Source organism: Felis catus, chromosome D3 (assembly GCF_018350175.1).
Source record: "Felis catus isolate Fca126 chromosome D3, F.catus_Fca126_mat1.0, whole genome shotgun sequence".
NCBI lineage: Eukaryota > Metazoa > Chordata > Mammalia > Carnivora > Felidae > Felis > Felis catus.
The window spans coordinates 89,764,701-89,777,492 of record NC_058379.1 but is presented as its reverse complement, the minus strand read 5'-3'; the positions used below and the strand labels follow the sequence as shown (position 1 = coordinate 89,777,492).

Here is a 12,792-nt window from a genome sequence, read left to right as displayed (position 1 = left end):
TATATTATATGTGCAAAATGGACACTGTCTTCTTAAATCAGGAGAGGTACCATGCCGAGCTCCCGACTTCATAGTCTTTTCCTAACAAATGCTTATCAATATACCAGCAGATAAAATACAGATTTCATAGAGACCCAAAGCTTCTACCTTGCTTTCTATAATTAAAATTACTTATGGAAGTCAGAGAGTGGTTATCTTGGGAAGGGGTAGTACCTGGATGAAAGCATGAGGGGATTTCCAGGGAACTGGTTATGTTCTGTTTCTTGATCTGAGAACTGGTTATGAGGATATGTGTAGTCTGTGAAAATCCAATGAGCTATATACACTTAACAATTTGTCAGTTTTGCTGTAGAATATTACATTTGGTAAAACTAAAAGAAAAACTGTAATACAAGAGTGAGGGATTTTGCTCTCTTCAACTTTTATCTTTAATCTCTGGCAGCTATAGTCTCTTGACAGTGGGGATGAAACTGAATTTCTGTAACGAACCCATTTGTCCAGAGCTAGAGCACAGCGACTGCCACTGTCCAACTTAAAAACAAAACCAGTGTAAGGAAGGCAAATAGGCTTCAGCCTGAAAGTTAACTCAAAGCGAATAGTTTTGGATTAGAGGTGCTAGCTCAGGATTTAAGGCGATGAACAAATTGTGGTGAAAGCTACCATGATTGATCAATGTCTCCTTGGATTTAGGATTTCCACCTCTCTGCTCTCTCTAGACTACTGTTTAGGAACAGGTCTACCTGCCAAACAGCCATGCTTATCAATAACAAATTAGACTGTACTGTAAACTGTGCATTTTAGATCATCTTTGTCTCTTTAAACAATCTTTCCTTACTCTTTTAAGGAGAATTATGTTCTCATAAGCAGTAAATCTTTTACTTACCACGATACTAACAATTTTTAATTATATGATTCTGGAAACTATACATTACAAATGCCTGTAGAATTAAATTCCTTCAGGGTCATAATTTTAACTAAGTAGAGAAATTAAAAATATAGATTTTATTCCAATTAAGAGAAGTTAACTTTTTCTCTTACAGGTAAGAACATATATTTTGACCCAGAGGTGATGTCCTGGGTAAATTGTGATTATATTAACAACCGATTCAATTATGACATAACCTAATCATTGATTGTAAACCCAACAATCGGTAACATTGTTTTATTTAACAACTGTTGACCATATTAATGTTTTATCTATTGACTTCTACATTCTTACTTACCAACAGCACTTTGCTTTCCCATCTGAGAAAGAAATTCTCGTCCTTAAAAAAATTCATAGGACATGCTTTATTATTATAACTTATAAATCATGCTTGATAAATAAACTCTTTTTCTGTGTAATTATCAAAGCTAAGCAAAATATTTTAAAATGCAGTTTTACACAAAGGAATATCCGAAGACAGTTCGGAAAAAAATACAATCACTCAAAAAGTATCCAAGTTCAGAAATTCTTCTTTCTAATATTTATTTCCTGGCATAAAATACTTAGAAAATGGACAGACCTCAACACAAAATCCAGAAGAGCCTTTTGATTCCAACAATGTTGGTAATTTGTGTTCATTTTATCATAATTCTCCGTAACTTATAGTTATTCCTTTCCAAACATCAAGTATTATATAATTTTTAAAAATTATTTGAAAAAACATCAGTAGGCCTCTGGATACCATCCTAAGTAAGGAGAGGACATTTATATTGTTGTGGACTTGCCTAAGAAGGCTTAGTTGGGGTGAAACTTTAAAAACTATTCCCTCAAAATGATATATCTTGAAATTTAAAATAGATGCCCATAATAGAAATAATCTAGTTCAGAAACCCCTGATGAGTGAAAGAGATAAAGTCACCTTGCACCAAGAGATGGCCAGTTTTATTCCAGGCTGGAGCAAGCCTAGCCATGAGTGAGTATGAAAGGCAGTTTTGAAGAATTACAGGGATTACTCTCTGTGGAGCCTCCACCTAAACATATTAAAGAAAAAACATGGGCAAATTCACAGCAATTGGCATGCCCCTGTAAACTCAAAGAAAATGTTTGTTTAGATCACCACCAAACAAACTGGGTTATTTGGGATATGAGTTATAGTCATCACTATAGGTAATCCTATCTTGTTCTAAAGTTAAAGAAGTGTTAAAACATATTTGCTTTGAAACCAGGAAGACTATCATGCTACAATGCCCAAATTCTCCCTCCTTATCCTGGCCCAATAAACCTAAACTTTTGAACTCCTGTGCTAGGTAGGACCTTACACTTTACTTTGTATGTCACTTTGCACAGAGGAAACCAGCCCAGAACGATACTATAATAATTTTCCTTGTTGTTCACTTTAATTCAACATCAGAAAACAATTAAATACTTACATAGGCACACATGAAACCAGCACCCTGTCTCTACTTGTAGAGAATTTTGAAAAATCACGACTTTTACTTCTGAGTAGTAAGAAGTAATAGGCTCAGATTTATCCTCCCCCTAGAATAACTAAAAAACTGGGCAAGTTATATGAAACAATGGTTCACAAGACACTGGACATCTAGCAATAAAGACGAGCAATCCTTAAGAGACGGGAAACCTACAATTACCTCCTGTGTATTGATTAAGGAGGGTTTCTAGGCTGTGGTGCAGGGAAGGAGAACCCTGGAAGAGCCATGGGTTCCCTTCATTGAGGAGCCAGCTGAGAGTCCAAGAAGCCAAGTGAGCTGGTGTTGAGGGCAAAGCATTAGAGGGAGAGAACTGAACAGAGAGCAAACTCTGAGATCAGCAGAGTCCGTCTTGAGTCATCAGCTAAGTATGGATTAGCACGTGCATGTAAGGAAAATACCCAGGGCTGAGGAAAGAACCAAGGTTGTTTTCTATACAAATATCCTTGCAAATATAGCCTAGAAGAAGATGCTGCCATTGCTTCTCTTAGCAAGACATGCCAAGGAGAATTGTCTCCCAAAGATTATTCACCCCTCATTTTTGTGACCTTTTGGTCTGGTGAATTTTCCCAGGATATAAGTACCTAATTTGCTGGCAAGGAAGAAGACCAAATCTGTTCAATTTGTTTCCCAGATATTTTAATTAAGGATACTATCAATAGGACTTCAAGCAGCAGGATGAGGCCAACTTGCAACATTAAACTCAAACATGAATCCAGAGAAAGACCATATTTGGGGCCATAAAATAAGCCTCAATAAATTAAAAAAAGGTTCAAGTTATACAAAACACACTCTCTAACTACAATTAAATTAGAAAACAATAATGGAAGTATCCTTGGAAAATCCCCAAATATATGGAAACTACATAACACATTTCTAACCCATAGTTCAAAGAAGAAATCAAAGGAGAATTAGAGAAAAAATAAAAACAAAACATGCATTTTACAGAAAATCTGTAGCACTAAATGTCTCTATATTAGAAAAGAATGTTCTCAAATCAATGACCTCAGCTTCCACCTGAAGCAACTAAAACATGAAGAGTAAACTAAACCCCAAATAAGCATAACAAAACAAATAATGAAGACCAAAATGAATATCAATGACATACAAAACAGTAAAACAACTGAGAAAATCTACAAAACCAAAAGCTTGTTTTTTGCAATCAATAAGCTTGCTAAGCCTCTAGGAAGACTGATTAGGGAGGGGGGAAAAAAAAGACACATGTTACCAGTATCAGGATGAGAGAGGTAACATCACTACAGATTCTACAGCAAAGGAAATTAAGGGAGTATTAGAAGCAACTTTATGTCAGTACAAGTGACAAGTTAGAGGAAATGAACACATTCCTTGAATTAGATAACTTGAATAGTTCTATTATCTATTAATGATATTGAAATTATAGTTAAAAACCTTCCCACAAGGAAAATGCCTGACCCTGATAATTTGATTGATGAATTTTATCAAGAATTTATGGAAGAAATAATAAAAATTCGACACAAACTTCAAAAGCCAAAAAGGCAAGTTCTTTCACATGCATGGCAATAACTTATGAGAAGGATACTTTAAGTTTTGTTTGATGATAAAAAGAAGTTGAATACAAAATCATTATAAATAGTATTTGGAATTATTATTCTCTTAAGAACTTACTTTAGCTCCGTGTTTTTCAATATAGGCATTAAGTTTTCCAGCTTTATAAAATGGTATCTATAACAACAAAACAACAAAAATCCACATTTATAAAAATTACTTAAATATACTATTAAATAAAGAAATACAAAAAGAATTTAAACATTATACAGCAGAGGACACATCATCAGGCCATCATCCTAACAGTTCCTATGTGTTGGAGAAGCAAGTGATAATCGTTCTCTCCCTAAAACAGAATCTGTAGGTACATTCTCAAAGTTAAGAAAGCCTTTTTGGGAGTGATACAAACCTAGAAAAGGAAAAGGCTAATACGTTTCTATAATATTTGACATCTCTCTTAACACACAGTAAATTTCTAGGCATGAATAAAGAAAATGGACACAACTGTAAGATCAAGAGAAAGTTCAAAAGGCCAAAGTGCTTTAACTAACCAATGAAAGACACAGAAATTCAAAGAAGATACTATTTTTAACCTAACAGATTGGCAGATATGTAAAGGCTGCTAATATCTAGTGTTTATGAGGATATGGAAATACAGGTTCTCTCAATATACTCTTTATGAAAATGCCATCCAGCACAAGCTTTTCAGAGAGTAATTTAGCATTATCTAGATTATAGTATAAAATGTATAAATGTATATAGTATAAAATGCACTGCAATCCCTCTTCTAGGAATTTAACCCATAGAACCTTCCAGACCAATAAAAATGATATAATTTCAATGATGCTTTCTGAAGCACTATAGTAGTACAACTAGAAATTCAGATGTGCATTAGAAAATATTAACTAAATTATTATACACCAATACAATAAAATATTTCACAGCCTCAACCATGAAACAGAATAACATCCAGGAGAGGCTGTTCAAGGGGAAATGGATGGCAAGTTTAAAATAGTATGTGTAATAATTCCATTTTTGATTTTAAATATAAAAAAAAATATGTAATATCTTTGTAAGAAAGCAAAACATATTTTTATATGCCTGTTTTCCTCTTAGTATTCTTGCCAAGATTAGGTTATTTGAATTTATGAGAACTCTGAAACAATGTCCTCCTTGTTCCATAAAGATTTTCAGGTAGAAAAGAACACAAATAAGAGTTATTAGTGTTTACTTGTCTACGAACAGCTTATCCTTCTTAAAAATGATATCAAGAATGAAAAGATAAGATGAATATATAACCATATAACAGAAGAAAAAAATAAAGGAACTAAAAGTTTATTGATAGCTTATTAATATTAATAAATGTCCATTTCACTGGATTCTGAGGAAATGAAATCTGAGAGTAAGAGGATCTTTTCTCAAAGATTTTTGACAAAAATCACAGAATAATATAATTTTTATAAAGATTTTTGGCATTTCATTATCATTCCCGGTAACACACAGCACTGGGAAAATTCATTCTAATTTTATTAAGTATAAAAAAAAATTTTTAAATACAGTTTCCAAATTAAAAACACTGTCGATCTAAGTCCTTTAAAAACAATTGGACATATGTTGGAATGGGAAACTTCTTCCTTTACTTTAATGGAATTCTAAGGAAAAAAATATAAGAAAAATATTAAGCCCATGCTATTTTTAAAAAATTATGCTATATTATTTTACTCATTCATAGTCTTTATCTTAGTATTTATGACAGAAAAAAATATTAAATTAGAACCATGAAAATGAATTTTAAATATCAGGTATATCAAAGTTAAAGTCTATAATTGATTCACTCAAACTATAATACAGGTAATTTGGCTTCATAAACCACATTCAATTTGAGCTATAATTAATTCTCTTATCAATATTGCTCCCAATAATTAGTAATAACACTTCATAAAATTTTAAAATACTAACCGCCATCACTACCCAAATTTGGTTTAATATTCCAGGCACAGGTGATGTAAGAATATCTTGGTGCAAAAACAGCAATTGCCTGTGGAGATGAAATGTATTAATTGTAAAGTGGATTTGCCCACTGTCTGGTTTCACTTTATCAGAACATTTAGAAAGTTGCTTAGTTCTATTCAAAAGTTTACATTTCTTCTAGGGAAGGACTGTGTTACAGACTTCTGTATCTCTCCCCACACTTAACATGGTAACTTGAATATTTAGGTATTCATCCAAGATTTAAGAATGTTAGGTTCCAAATATTGGTATTAATATGAAAACATGTCCCTGCATCTGAGTTTCCCAATCTCTTTCATCTGTGAACTTAGATTCCTCATTTAAAACTCCATTTCTGTCCAAGTATAGATTTGAAGATGTCTAAACATTGTTAAGAATCCAGCTCTTTTAACTTCTGTTTCTTCTGTTTTCCTTTTTTTAAGTGGTGATCAGGAGGCATTAGAGACAAGACTATAAGGATTCATGATGCTTTTCCTTTAAAAAGAAAAATTTTTCCAAGCCAAAATGAAGAGGGTGGTTGTTTCAGTTTAGCATTCAACAGCCGAATGAACTCATAACAAAAATCATCACAACTCAAATTACCATCAATTTTGTTTCAAAGACCAAGGAAAAGGTGGATAAAACATGAAAGGGACTAGAAACGGAAATATGAAAAATTTCAAAATTCATCATCAGGAAAACAAACTTTAAAAGACATGAGTGTGTGTGTGGGGAGCAGGGAGGGGTTTCCTCAAAAAGTAAGATGGGCCGACCTGTTTCTCCTCAGAACGCTGGTGCAGAACCAAGTGCAGCAAGCACTTGATTTTTGCAGTGCCTGCCTTTGTCTGACATAGTGAAGTCTCCTCTCAATCTGTCCCAGCCTCTTTGTCAGCTACTGGGACTGAGTCAAGACATCCCGCTCTGTGGGCATGGTTTGAGAGTAAACAGCAGAAAATCTCAGGTTTTCCACCTATTTGTTTCCAAAAGGAGTCGTAGGTAAATGTTCAATAGGTTTCCGATTACACCTTAGCAGGAAGGGTACAGGCTCCTGGATGCACTTGAGTGGGAGAATACACAAAGGGAAGAAGGAAAGTTTTGTAATTAAGAACAAAATGGGAGGACAACTCGAGAGTGTCTTCTTTATTTCTGGCTCTTAGCAATATTCTGTTTGCTCCTCCCCAAGAAAGGCAGCTACAGATGTAATCTTGTCATGTATTCTAAGAGTTCTTCTTTGAGTGCCTCAAACAATTTAAGGGACTAACACACACTGGGTCCTCAGCAATCATGGAGTTATACTTTAGGCTTCAACCAAGCTGTTTTTCAGACTACCTTGGGTCAGATATTTCAAGATAGTTCTTGGAGAAACAGTCTTCAGAAGTGATCTTATGCTGACCAGAAAACTGACAGAAACTGTCATCTGAAGTGTTTACAGTATCTCCTAAAGTGTCCATAAACAGTAGGTACTCAATAAATATTTATTAATTTCTATCTCTAAGTTTTGGGGAGTCTGATCTAATTCATCAATGTCTGTAAAAAATTTAAATTAAAAACATCACACAAGAAGTCACAACTATAAAAACTCAATAGTGTGATATTCCATCTCAAGTATTTTAAGTCCTTCCCCAAATGTAATCCGATATACCTGGTCAGAAGAAAACTGAATTCCTTTATTTAAAACTATATACACAGATTGACAAAAGAGTAGTTTGCTTTAAAGGAGATACTTCTTTGTGTGTGTGTGTGTGTGTGTGTGTGTGTGTGTGTGTGTGGTACTTTAACGTTTATTTTTGAGACAGAGAGAGACACAGCATGAACAGGGGAGGGGCACAGAGAGAGGGAGACACAGAATCGGAAACAGGCTCCAGGCTCTGAGCCATCAGCCCAGAGCCCAACGCGGGGCTCGAACTCACAGACCGCGAGATCGTGACCTGAGCTGAAGTCGGACACCCAACCGACTGAGCCACCCAGGCGCCCCAAAAGGAGATACTTCTAAAACAGCGCGTATAAAAAATTTAGAAAGCCTCAGTCATAAAGCGTACTTTTTACCTGCACATCTTCATTTGTGTACTCCTAATCTCAGTATCCGCCACCCCATTACTCAGTATTATCCTGACAGCACAGAGTTTGTGTAAATCTGGAGATGTGATGAAGAACAATGATTGCTGCCTCGAATCATTCATATTTTCCTGTTGACTGAATGTCTCAGCTATCAGGCCTTTAAAGATAAACAACAATAAAGCTGTAATAAATTCTCTTACCAATACGGATTTAATACCAACCCACTACAGAATATTTGATATTGTGTTGGAATAAGTCAGTAAAAACAAATTAGCAGACTTCAGCATTTAAATATCACTAACATTTTAAGAATTTTTTACCTGCTAGAACTTTTTGGTACAAGTTTTATTAAGATGTAATGCGAATAACCTCCAACTCACCTATTTATATTATACAATTCAATGGTTTTTACTATGTTTGCCGTTATGCAACCATCACAGTACACATTAGAAAATTTTCATCATTTCAAAAAGATAATCTAGAATTTTAAGCCCGAAGTTTTATATCCTAAATAATTTGAATATAATAATACGAAAAGCAGCTATTTAAATGCCTCCTCTAATCTAGGTACTACATCTATTTCTATCACATTGTCTTTATTTAATACATTTCTCTAATGTTCCTATTTTTTTAACATTTATTTGAGAGAGAGAGAGAGAGAGCATGAACAGGTGAGGGGCAGGGAGAGAGGGAGGCACAGAATCCAAGGCAGGCTTCCAGGCTCCGAGCTGTCAGCACAGAGCCTGATGCGGGGCTCAAACTCACGAGCCGTGAGACCATGACCTGAGCCGAAGTCAGATGCTGAACCGACTGAGCCACCCAGGCGCCCCTGTGTTGTGCATATTTTAAAGAAGTTCAGTCAAAGACATAGGCGAAAGTTTGTGATTCGCTACTTTTATTTCTAAAACACATTTCCCACGAAAATGACTTTGTCGTTCTTCCTTTAAATATCTTCTGGCAGATGGGGCGCCTGGGTGGCTCAGTTAAGCCTCTGACTCTTGGGTTCCACTCAGGTCACGATCTCCGGGTTTCTGAGCTCCAGCCTCGCACGGGGCTCTTTGCTGTCAGCCTGTGGGCTTCAGATCCTCTGTCCCCATCTCTCCGCCCCTCGAGCAGTCCCCCTCCTCTTCCGCCTGCCTTCAAAGACTAGCCAGAAAAAAAGCACGCAAACCGCACTGCTCTGTTCAGGAGCGCGCAAAAATCTGCTTTTCGAGTTCGCGACCAGGACAAGTCGCAGATAGAGAGCGTCTTCTCTTTTCCCGGATCCCCTGCCGCCCGCGCTCACGTGTCGTTCGGGAACCGCGGTACCACACTGCCCTCCCTCGGGGCGATCACCCAGCAGCAGGGGCTCGCAGAGCCCACTGGCAAGCAAGCCTGGCCCCGGGGCCGGGGTCTGAGCAGCCCGCAGCCTGTGGGGCCCGCGGGCCAAACTGCGGCCCGGAGGCTAGAGGACCGCGGTGGAAACATGGCCAAGGTCTTCATTCGGCTGAAATCCAGGGTGTAAGCGCCGACCCTGGGACTAACCCGTCAAAAAAGGTGCCCTGAAGATTGGGACCTGGGGCCCGTCCTCCCGCCCACCCCCACCTCCGCCATCACCACTGGCCCACCACGTGGGCCACCACTGGTCGGCTCGCGCTGCTCCGGGCGCTGGCACGGGGTCCCCCCTCCCCCCCGCCGCCGCGGATCGCTTCCTGGCGGGGAACCACGTCCGGGAGCACGTTTTTAAAACCCGTGGAAGCCACGGCCTCCCGAGGGAGAAGCACGAGCCTTCTCCCTTCTCGCGGGAGGGGAGACGGCAGGGCCTGCAGCGTCCTCCCCGCTCCCTGCCCGGCTCCCTCACCCCTTTGTCTCCCGGTCGGCCCGGGTTCGCCTTCGAGGGCCGTTCGCCTCCAGGCCTCAGGGCCCGCGCTCCTCAGCCGCCTCTCCCGCGCTCCCCTCTCTGCCCTCCCAGCGTGCCCCGCGCACCACACGCTCCCGGCGTGCCCCGAGCGTCCCGGCCTGCCGCGTGTCACGTGCGCAGCCCGCCCCACCTATCGGGTGCTCCCGGCGTGCCCCGGGCGCCCAGCGTTTCCCGCCTACGTTGCTGACGCCGGCGCCCGCCCGGCGTCCGGGACGGGCCGGGGTTGACGTCCGCGGGGCTCAGGCGCGAGGCCCGGCGGCCCCGGAGGAAGCGCAGAGCCTTGTGGGCGGAGTGCGGCCGCGGGGGAGCCGCAGGCGCCGACGCCGTGCGGGCCGCTTTCCCGGCCCTCACAGAGGCAAGCGAGCCTTTTGTGTCGCCCGCAAGGCCCGCGGTGGCCGAATCGGCCCTGGCCGGAACGTTCTGCCGCGTGCCGCGGAGAGGCAGCAGGGCGCAGGCGCCTTAGGCGTGCCTCCCGTCCGTGTGACAGGTATTTATTAAGCGCCTGCTGTGTGCCGGGAGCTTTTCCAGGAGTTAGCGACGGGGCGTTAAGCAAACTGCATTCTGTGGCGTCGTGGACCTCACACGTTGCTTGCGCGTCACAAGTTCCTGTTCCTTGAGGGACAGGAAATGGGATAAATGAGCAACATACGAGGATGGGAGATGGTGCTAGGCGCATGGGAGAAACATAACGCGGGCCAGGAAGACGGAGTGTGGGGAGAGGCGGTGACAGAGGCCAGGAGGCCTCGTGGAGAAGGCGACACGGGAGTAAGACATGAAGGCGGTTGGAGTGGGTGGCTACTCGGATGTTAGGGGACAAGGTTGTGGGGCAGAGGAGAGCGAGTGCAGGGGCCTGAGGCAGGAGGTGACCAGGGGTGCAGCGGTCCGGAGAGGTTGAAGCCCAAGCCGGACAGAGGCCATCAGGCCTAAGCTGTGCATGTTGTAATAGGCGCACCGGGCTGCTGTGCTCAGAGGGGGCTGCTGGGGACACAGGGACAGGGAGGAGAGTGGTCAGGAGGCAATGGCAGTAATCCGGGAGAGAGAGGGGATGTGCTAGGTTCAGGAGAGGGCCGACGAGGTTGGATTGGGCTGTGAAGCTACTTGAAGTTATACCTAATTCTTTCTGGGTTTTTTTAGGTTGATCTGGAGACACAGAGACAGAATCGGCGGGGGGAGGGGCAGGGACAGAGAGGGAAAGAATGCTGGCAGGGTCCAAACTGTCAGCGCGCAGGGCTGATGCGGGGCTTGAACTCAACAAACGCTGGGATCATGACCTGGGTGGGAATCAAGGGTCCGACACGTAACCGACTGAGCCATCCAGGCGCCCCAAGATACTTGAAGTTAAATCTAATTAATACATTTTGGACATGGTATGATGTGAGAGAGGAGTCAAGCTTAACTCCAAGGTTTTTGTACTAATGACTTGGGAGGATAGGGTTGCCATCATCTGAGAGGGGGATGACCGTGGGAGGAGCAAGTTTGGGGATGAAGATCAACACGAGTTCCGTTCTGGACATGTTGACCTTGAGAAGTGAAGAGGAGGAGGTCCACGGAAAGATGTGTGTGTAATAGATGGTATTTAAAACCCCGAGGGCCGCCTGGGGGGCTCCGTCGGTTAAGCCTCCAAATTCGGCTCAGGTCATGATCTCACAGCTCCTGAGTCCAAGCCCCGCGTCGGGCTCTGTGCTGACAGCTCAGAGCCTGGAGCCTGCTTCCGATTCTGTGTCTCTGTCTCTCTCTGCCCCTCCCCTGCTCACGCTCTGTCTCTTTCTCTCTCAAAAATCAGCATTAAAAAAAAAAGCTAATCTTAAAAGAATAAAATAAAATAGAGCCACAAGACCAGATCACCGAGAGAGTGTAAGAAGAAAAGAAGCCCTTACACTGAATCCTGGCAGACTCCAATATAAGTTCCTGGAGAAGAGGAGGAACCTCCTGTGTGGAATGCCAGCATATTTTTTATTAAGCAAAGAGCCATTTTTCAACCTCACATCTTACCAGGTTCCGGAAGTTCTATCGTAAAAGGATGAGATTTCGTTTCGTGATTGATGTTTGATCTATTGGAATCATTACTTATTTTGTATTTGCAAAATAAACTTTGGCAAAGAGGAGTCCTTTTAGGTATATTCCTAACTCATTGAGAAAGTGCTCAATACTTAATTGTTTGGTTACTTATAACCAGCTGGGAGATCATAGTAAGTAATTAATTATCACGAGATTGATGAGCAAAATCAGCGCCCTATGACAAATGTAGTTTGCAACATTAAGTGAACAAAATAAAATCTTCTGTAACAAACATTCCAACAAATAAACTTTTTGTCCTAAACTTTTATACTCTGGTTTTATGTCAGCAATCATTGGAATTATTAAACCGCTGGAGATTACAGAAAAGCTCTTTATCCTACCTGGGATATACACATAGGGAAAAAAACAACTGCATGAAGACAATGTCAAAAATAAATATAGATTCAGCTTACATCTAACAACAAATGCATATTTCTCCATGGTCTTTCTTATATATTTAAATAAAGGTAAACCTAGTGTTCCTCATTCTGAAAAGCACACCTGTCAACACTTCCTGTTCTTAATATCTCTGCTATTGAACTTATGTCCTCTGACTTCAACAATTTTAACACGGCAGAATTAAAAATACTTGAAATCACATAACACCCAAGTACTAAATATCCAGTTCTATTCCATGAAGATGAAATACTGCTTTTTGTGAAAACATGGACAAATCTTTTAAAATGTGAATAAGTCATAAGTAGATAGTGTTATGGTTTTTTGAAAATGCCCATCCTTGTTTACCCACCAGTCATATCTAAAAATAGAACATTACCTTCATGCATCTCCAACATTCCCCTTCATGCCTTCTCCCAGCCATTTACCCACTTCCTCCAGAAGTAATTACT

General features: G+C 40.7%; 1 protein-coding gene and 1 long non-coding RNA gene across 7 annotated transcripts in view; one reads left to right on the top strand and one right to left on the bottom strand.

Annotated features, from left to right (window-relative positions):
- CD3H18orf63 (chromosome D3 C18orf63 homolog) overlaps positions 1 to 9,943 on the bottom strand; it is a 38,760-nt gene extending 28,817 nt beyond the window's left edge. For 2 of the 6 annotated variants that reach the window (XM_045041214.1, XR_006587651.1), the window contains exons 1-6: positions 9,594 to 9,935; positions 7,975 to 8,143; positions 5,899 to 5,977; positions 4,060 to 4,116; positions 1,845 to 1,956; positions 1,224 to 1,265 (exon numbers count right to left, since the gene is read on the bottom strand). In XM_045041214.1, coding sequence (XP_044897149.1) covers positions 1,224 to 1,265; positions 1,845 to 1,956; positions 4,060 to 4,116; positions 5,899 to 5,977; positions 7,975 to 8,108 — 424 coding nt within the window. In that variant the 5' untranslated portion in view covers positions 8,109 to 8,143; positions 9,594 to 9,935. Of the gene's footprint in view, positions 1 to 1,223; positions 1,266 to 1,844; positions 1,957 to 4,059; positions 4,117 to 5,898; positions 5,978 to 7,974; positions 8,144 to 9,593 lie in introns of those variants that run through there. The other 4 variants (XM_045041215.1, XM_045041218.1, XM_045041216.1 and 1 more) reach the window with 4 other exon arrangements.
- Positions 9,944 to 10,081: 138 nt separating this feature from the next.
- LOC109493073 lies at positions 10,082 to 12,206 on the top strand. The gene is made up of 2 exons (XR_002147101.3): positions 10,082 to 10,373; positions 11,670 to 12,206. It is a non-coding gene; the product is annotated as an uncharacterized LOC109493073 (long non-coding RNA).
- The last annotated feature ends 586 nt before the right edge of the window (positions 12,207 to 12,792 follow it).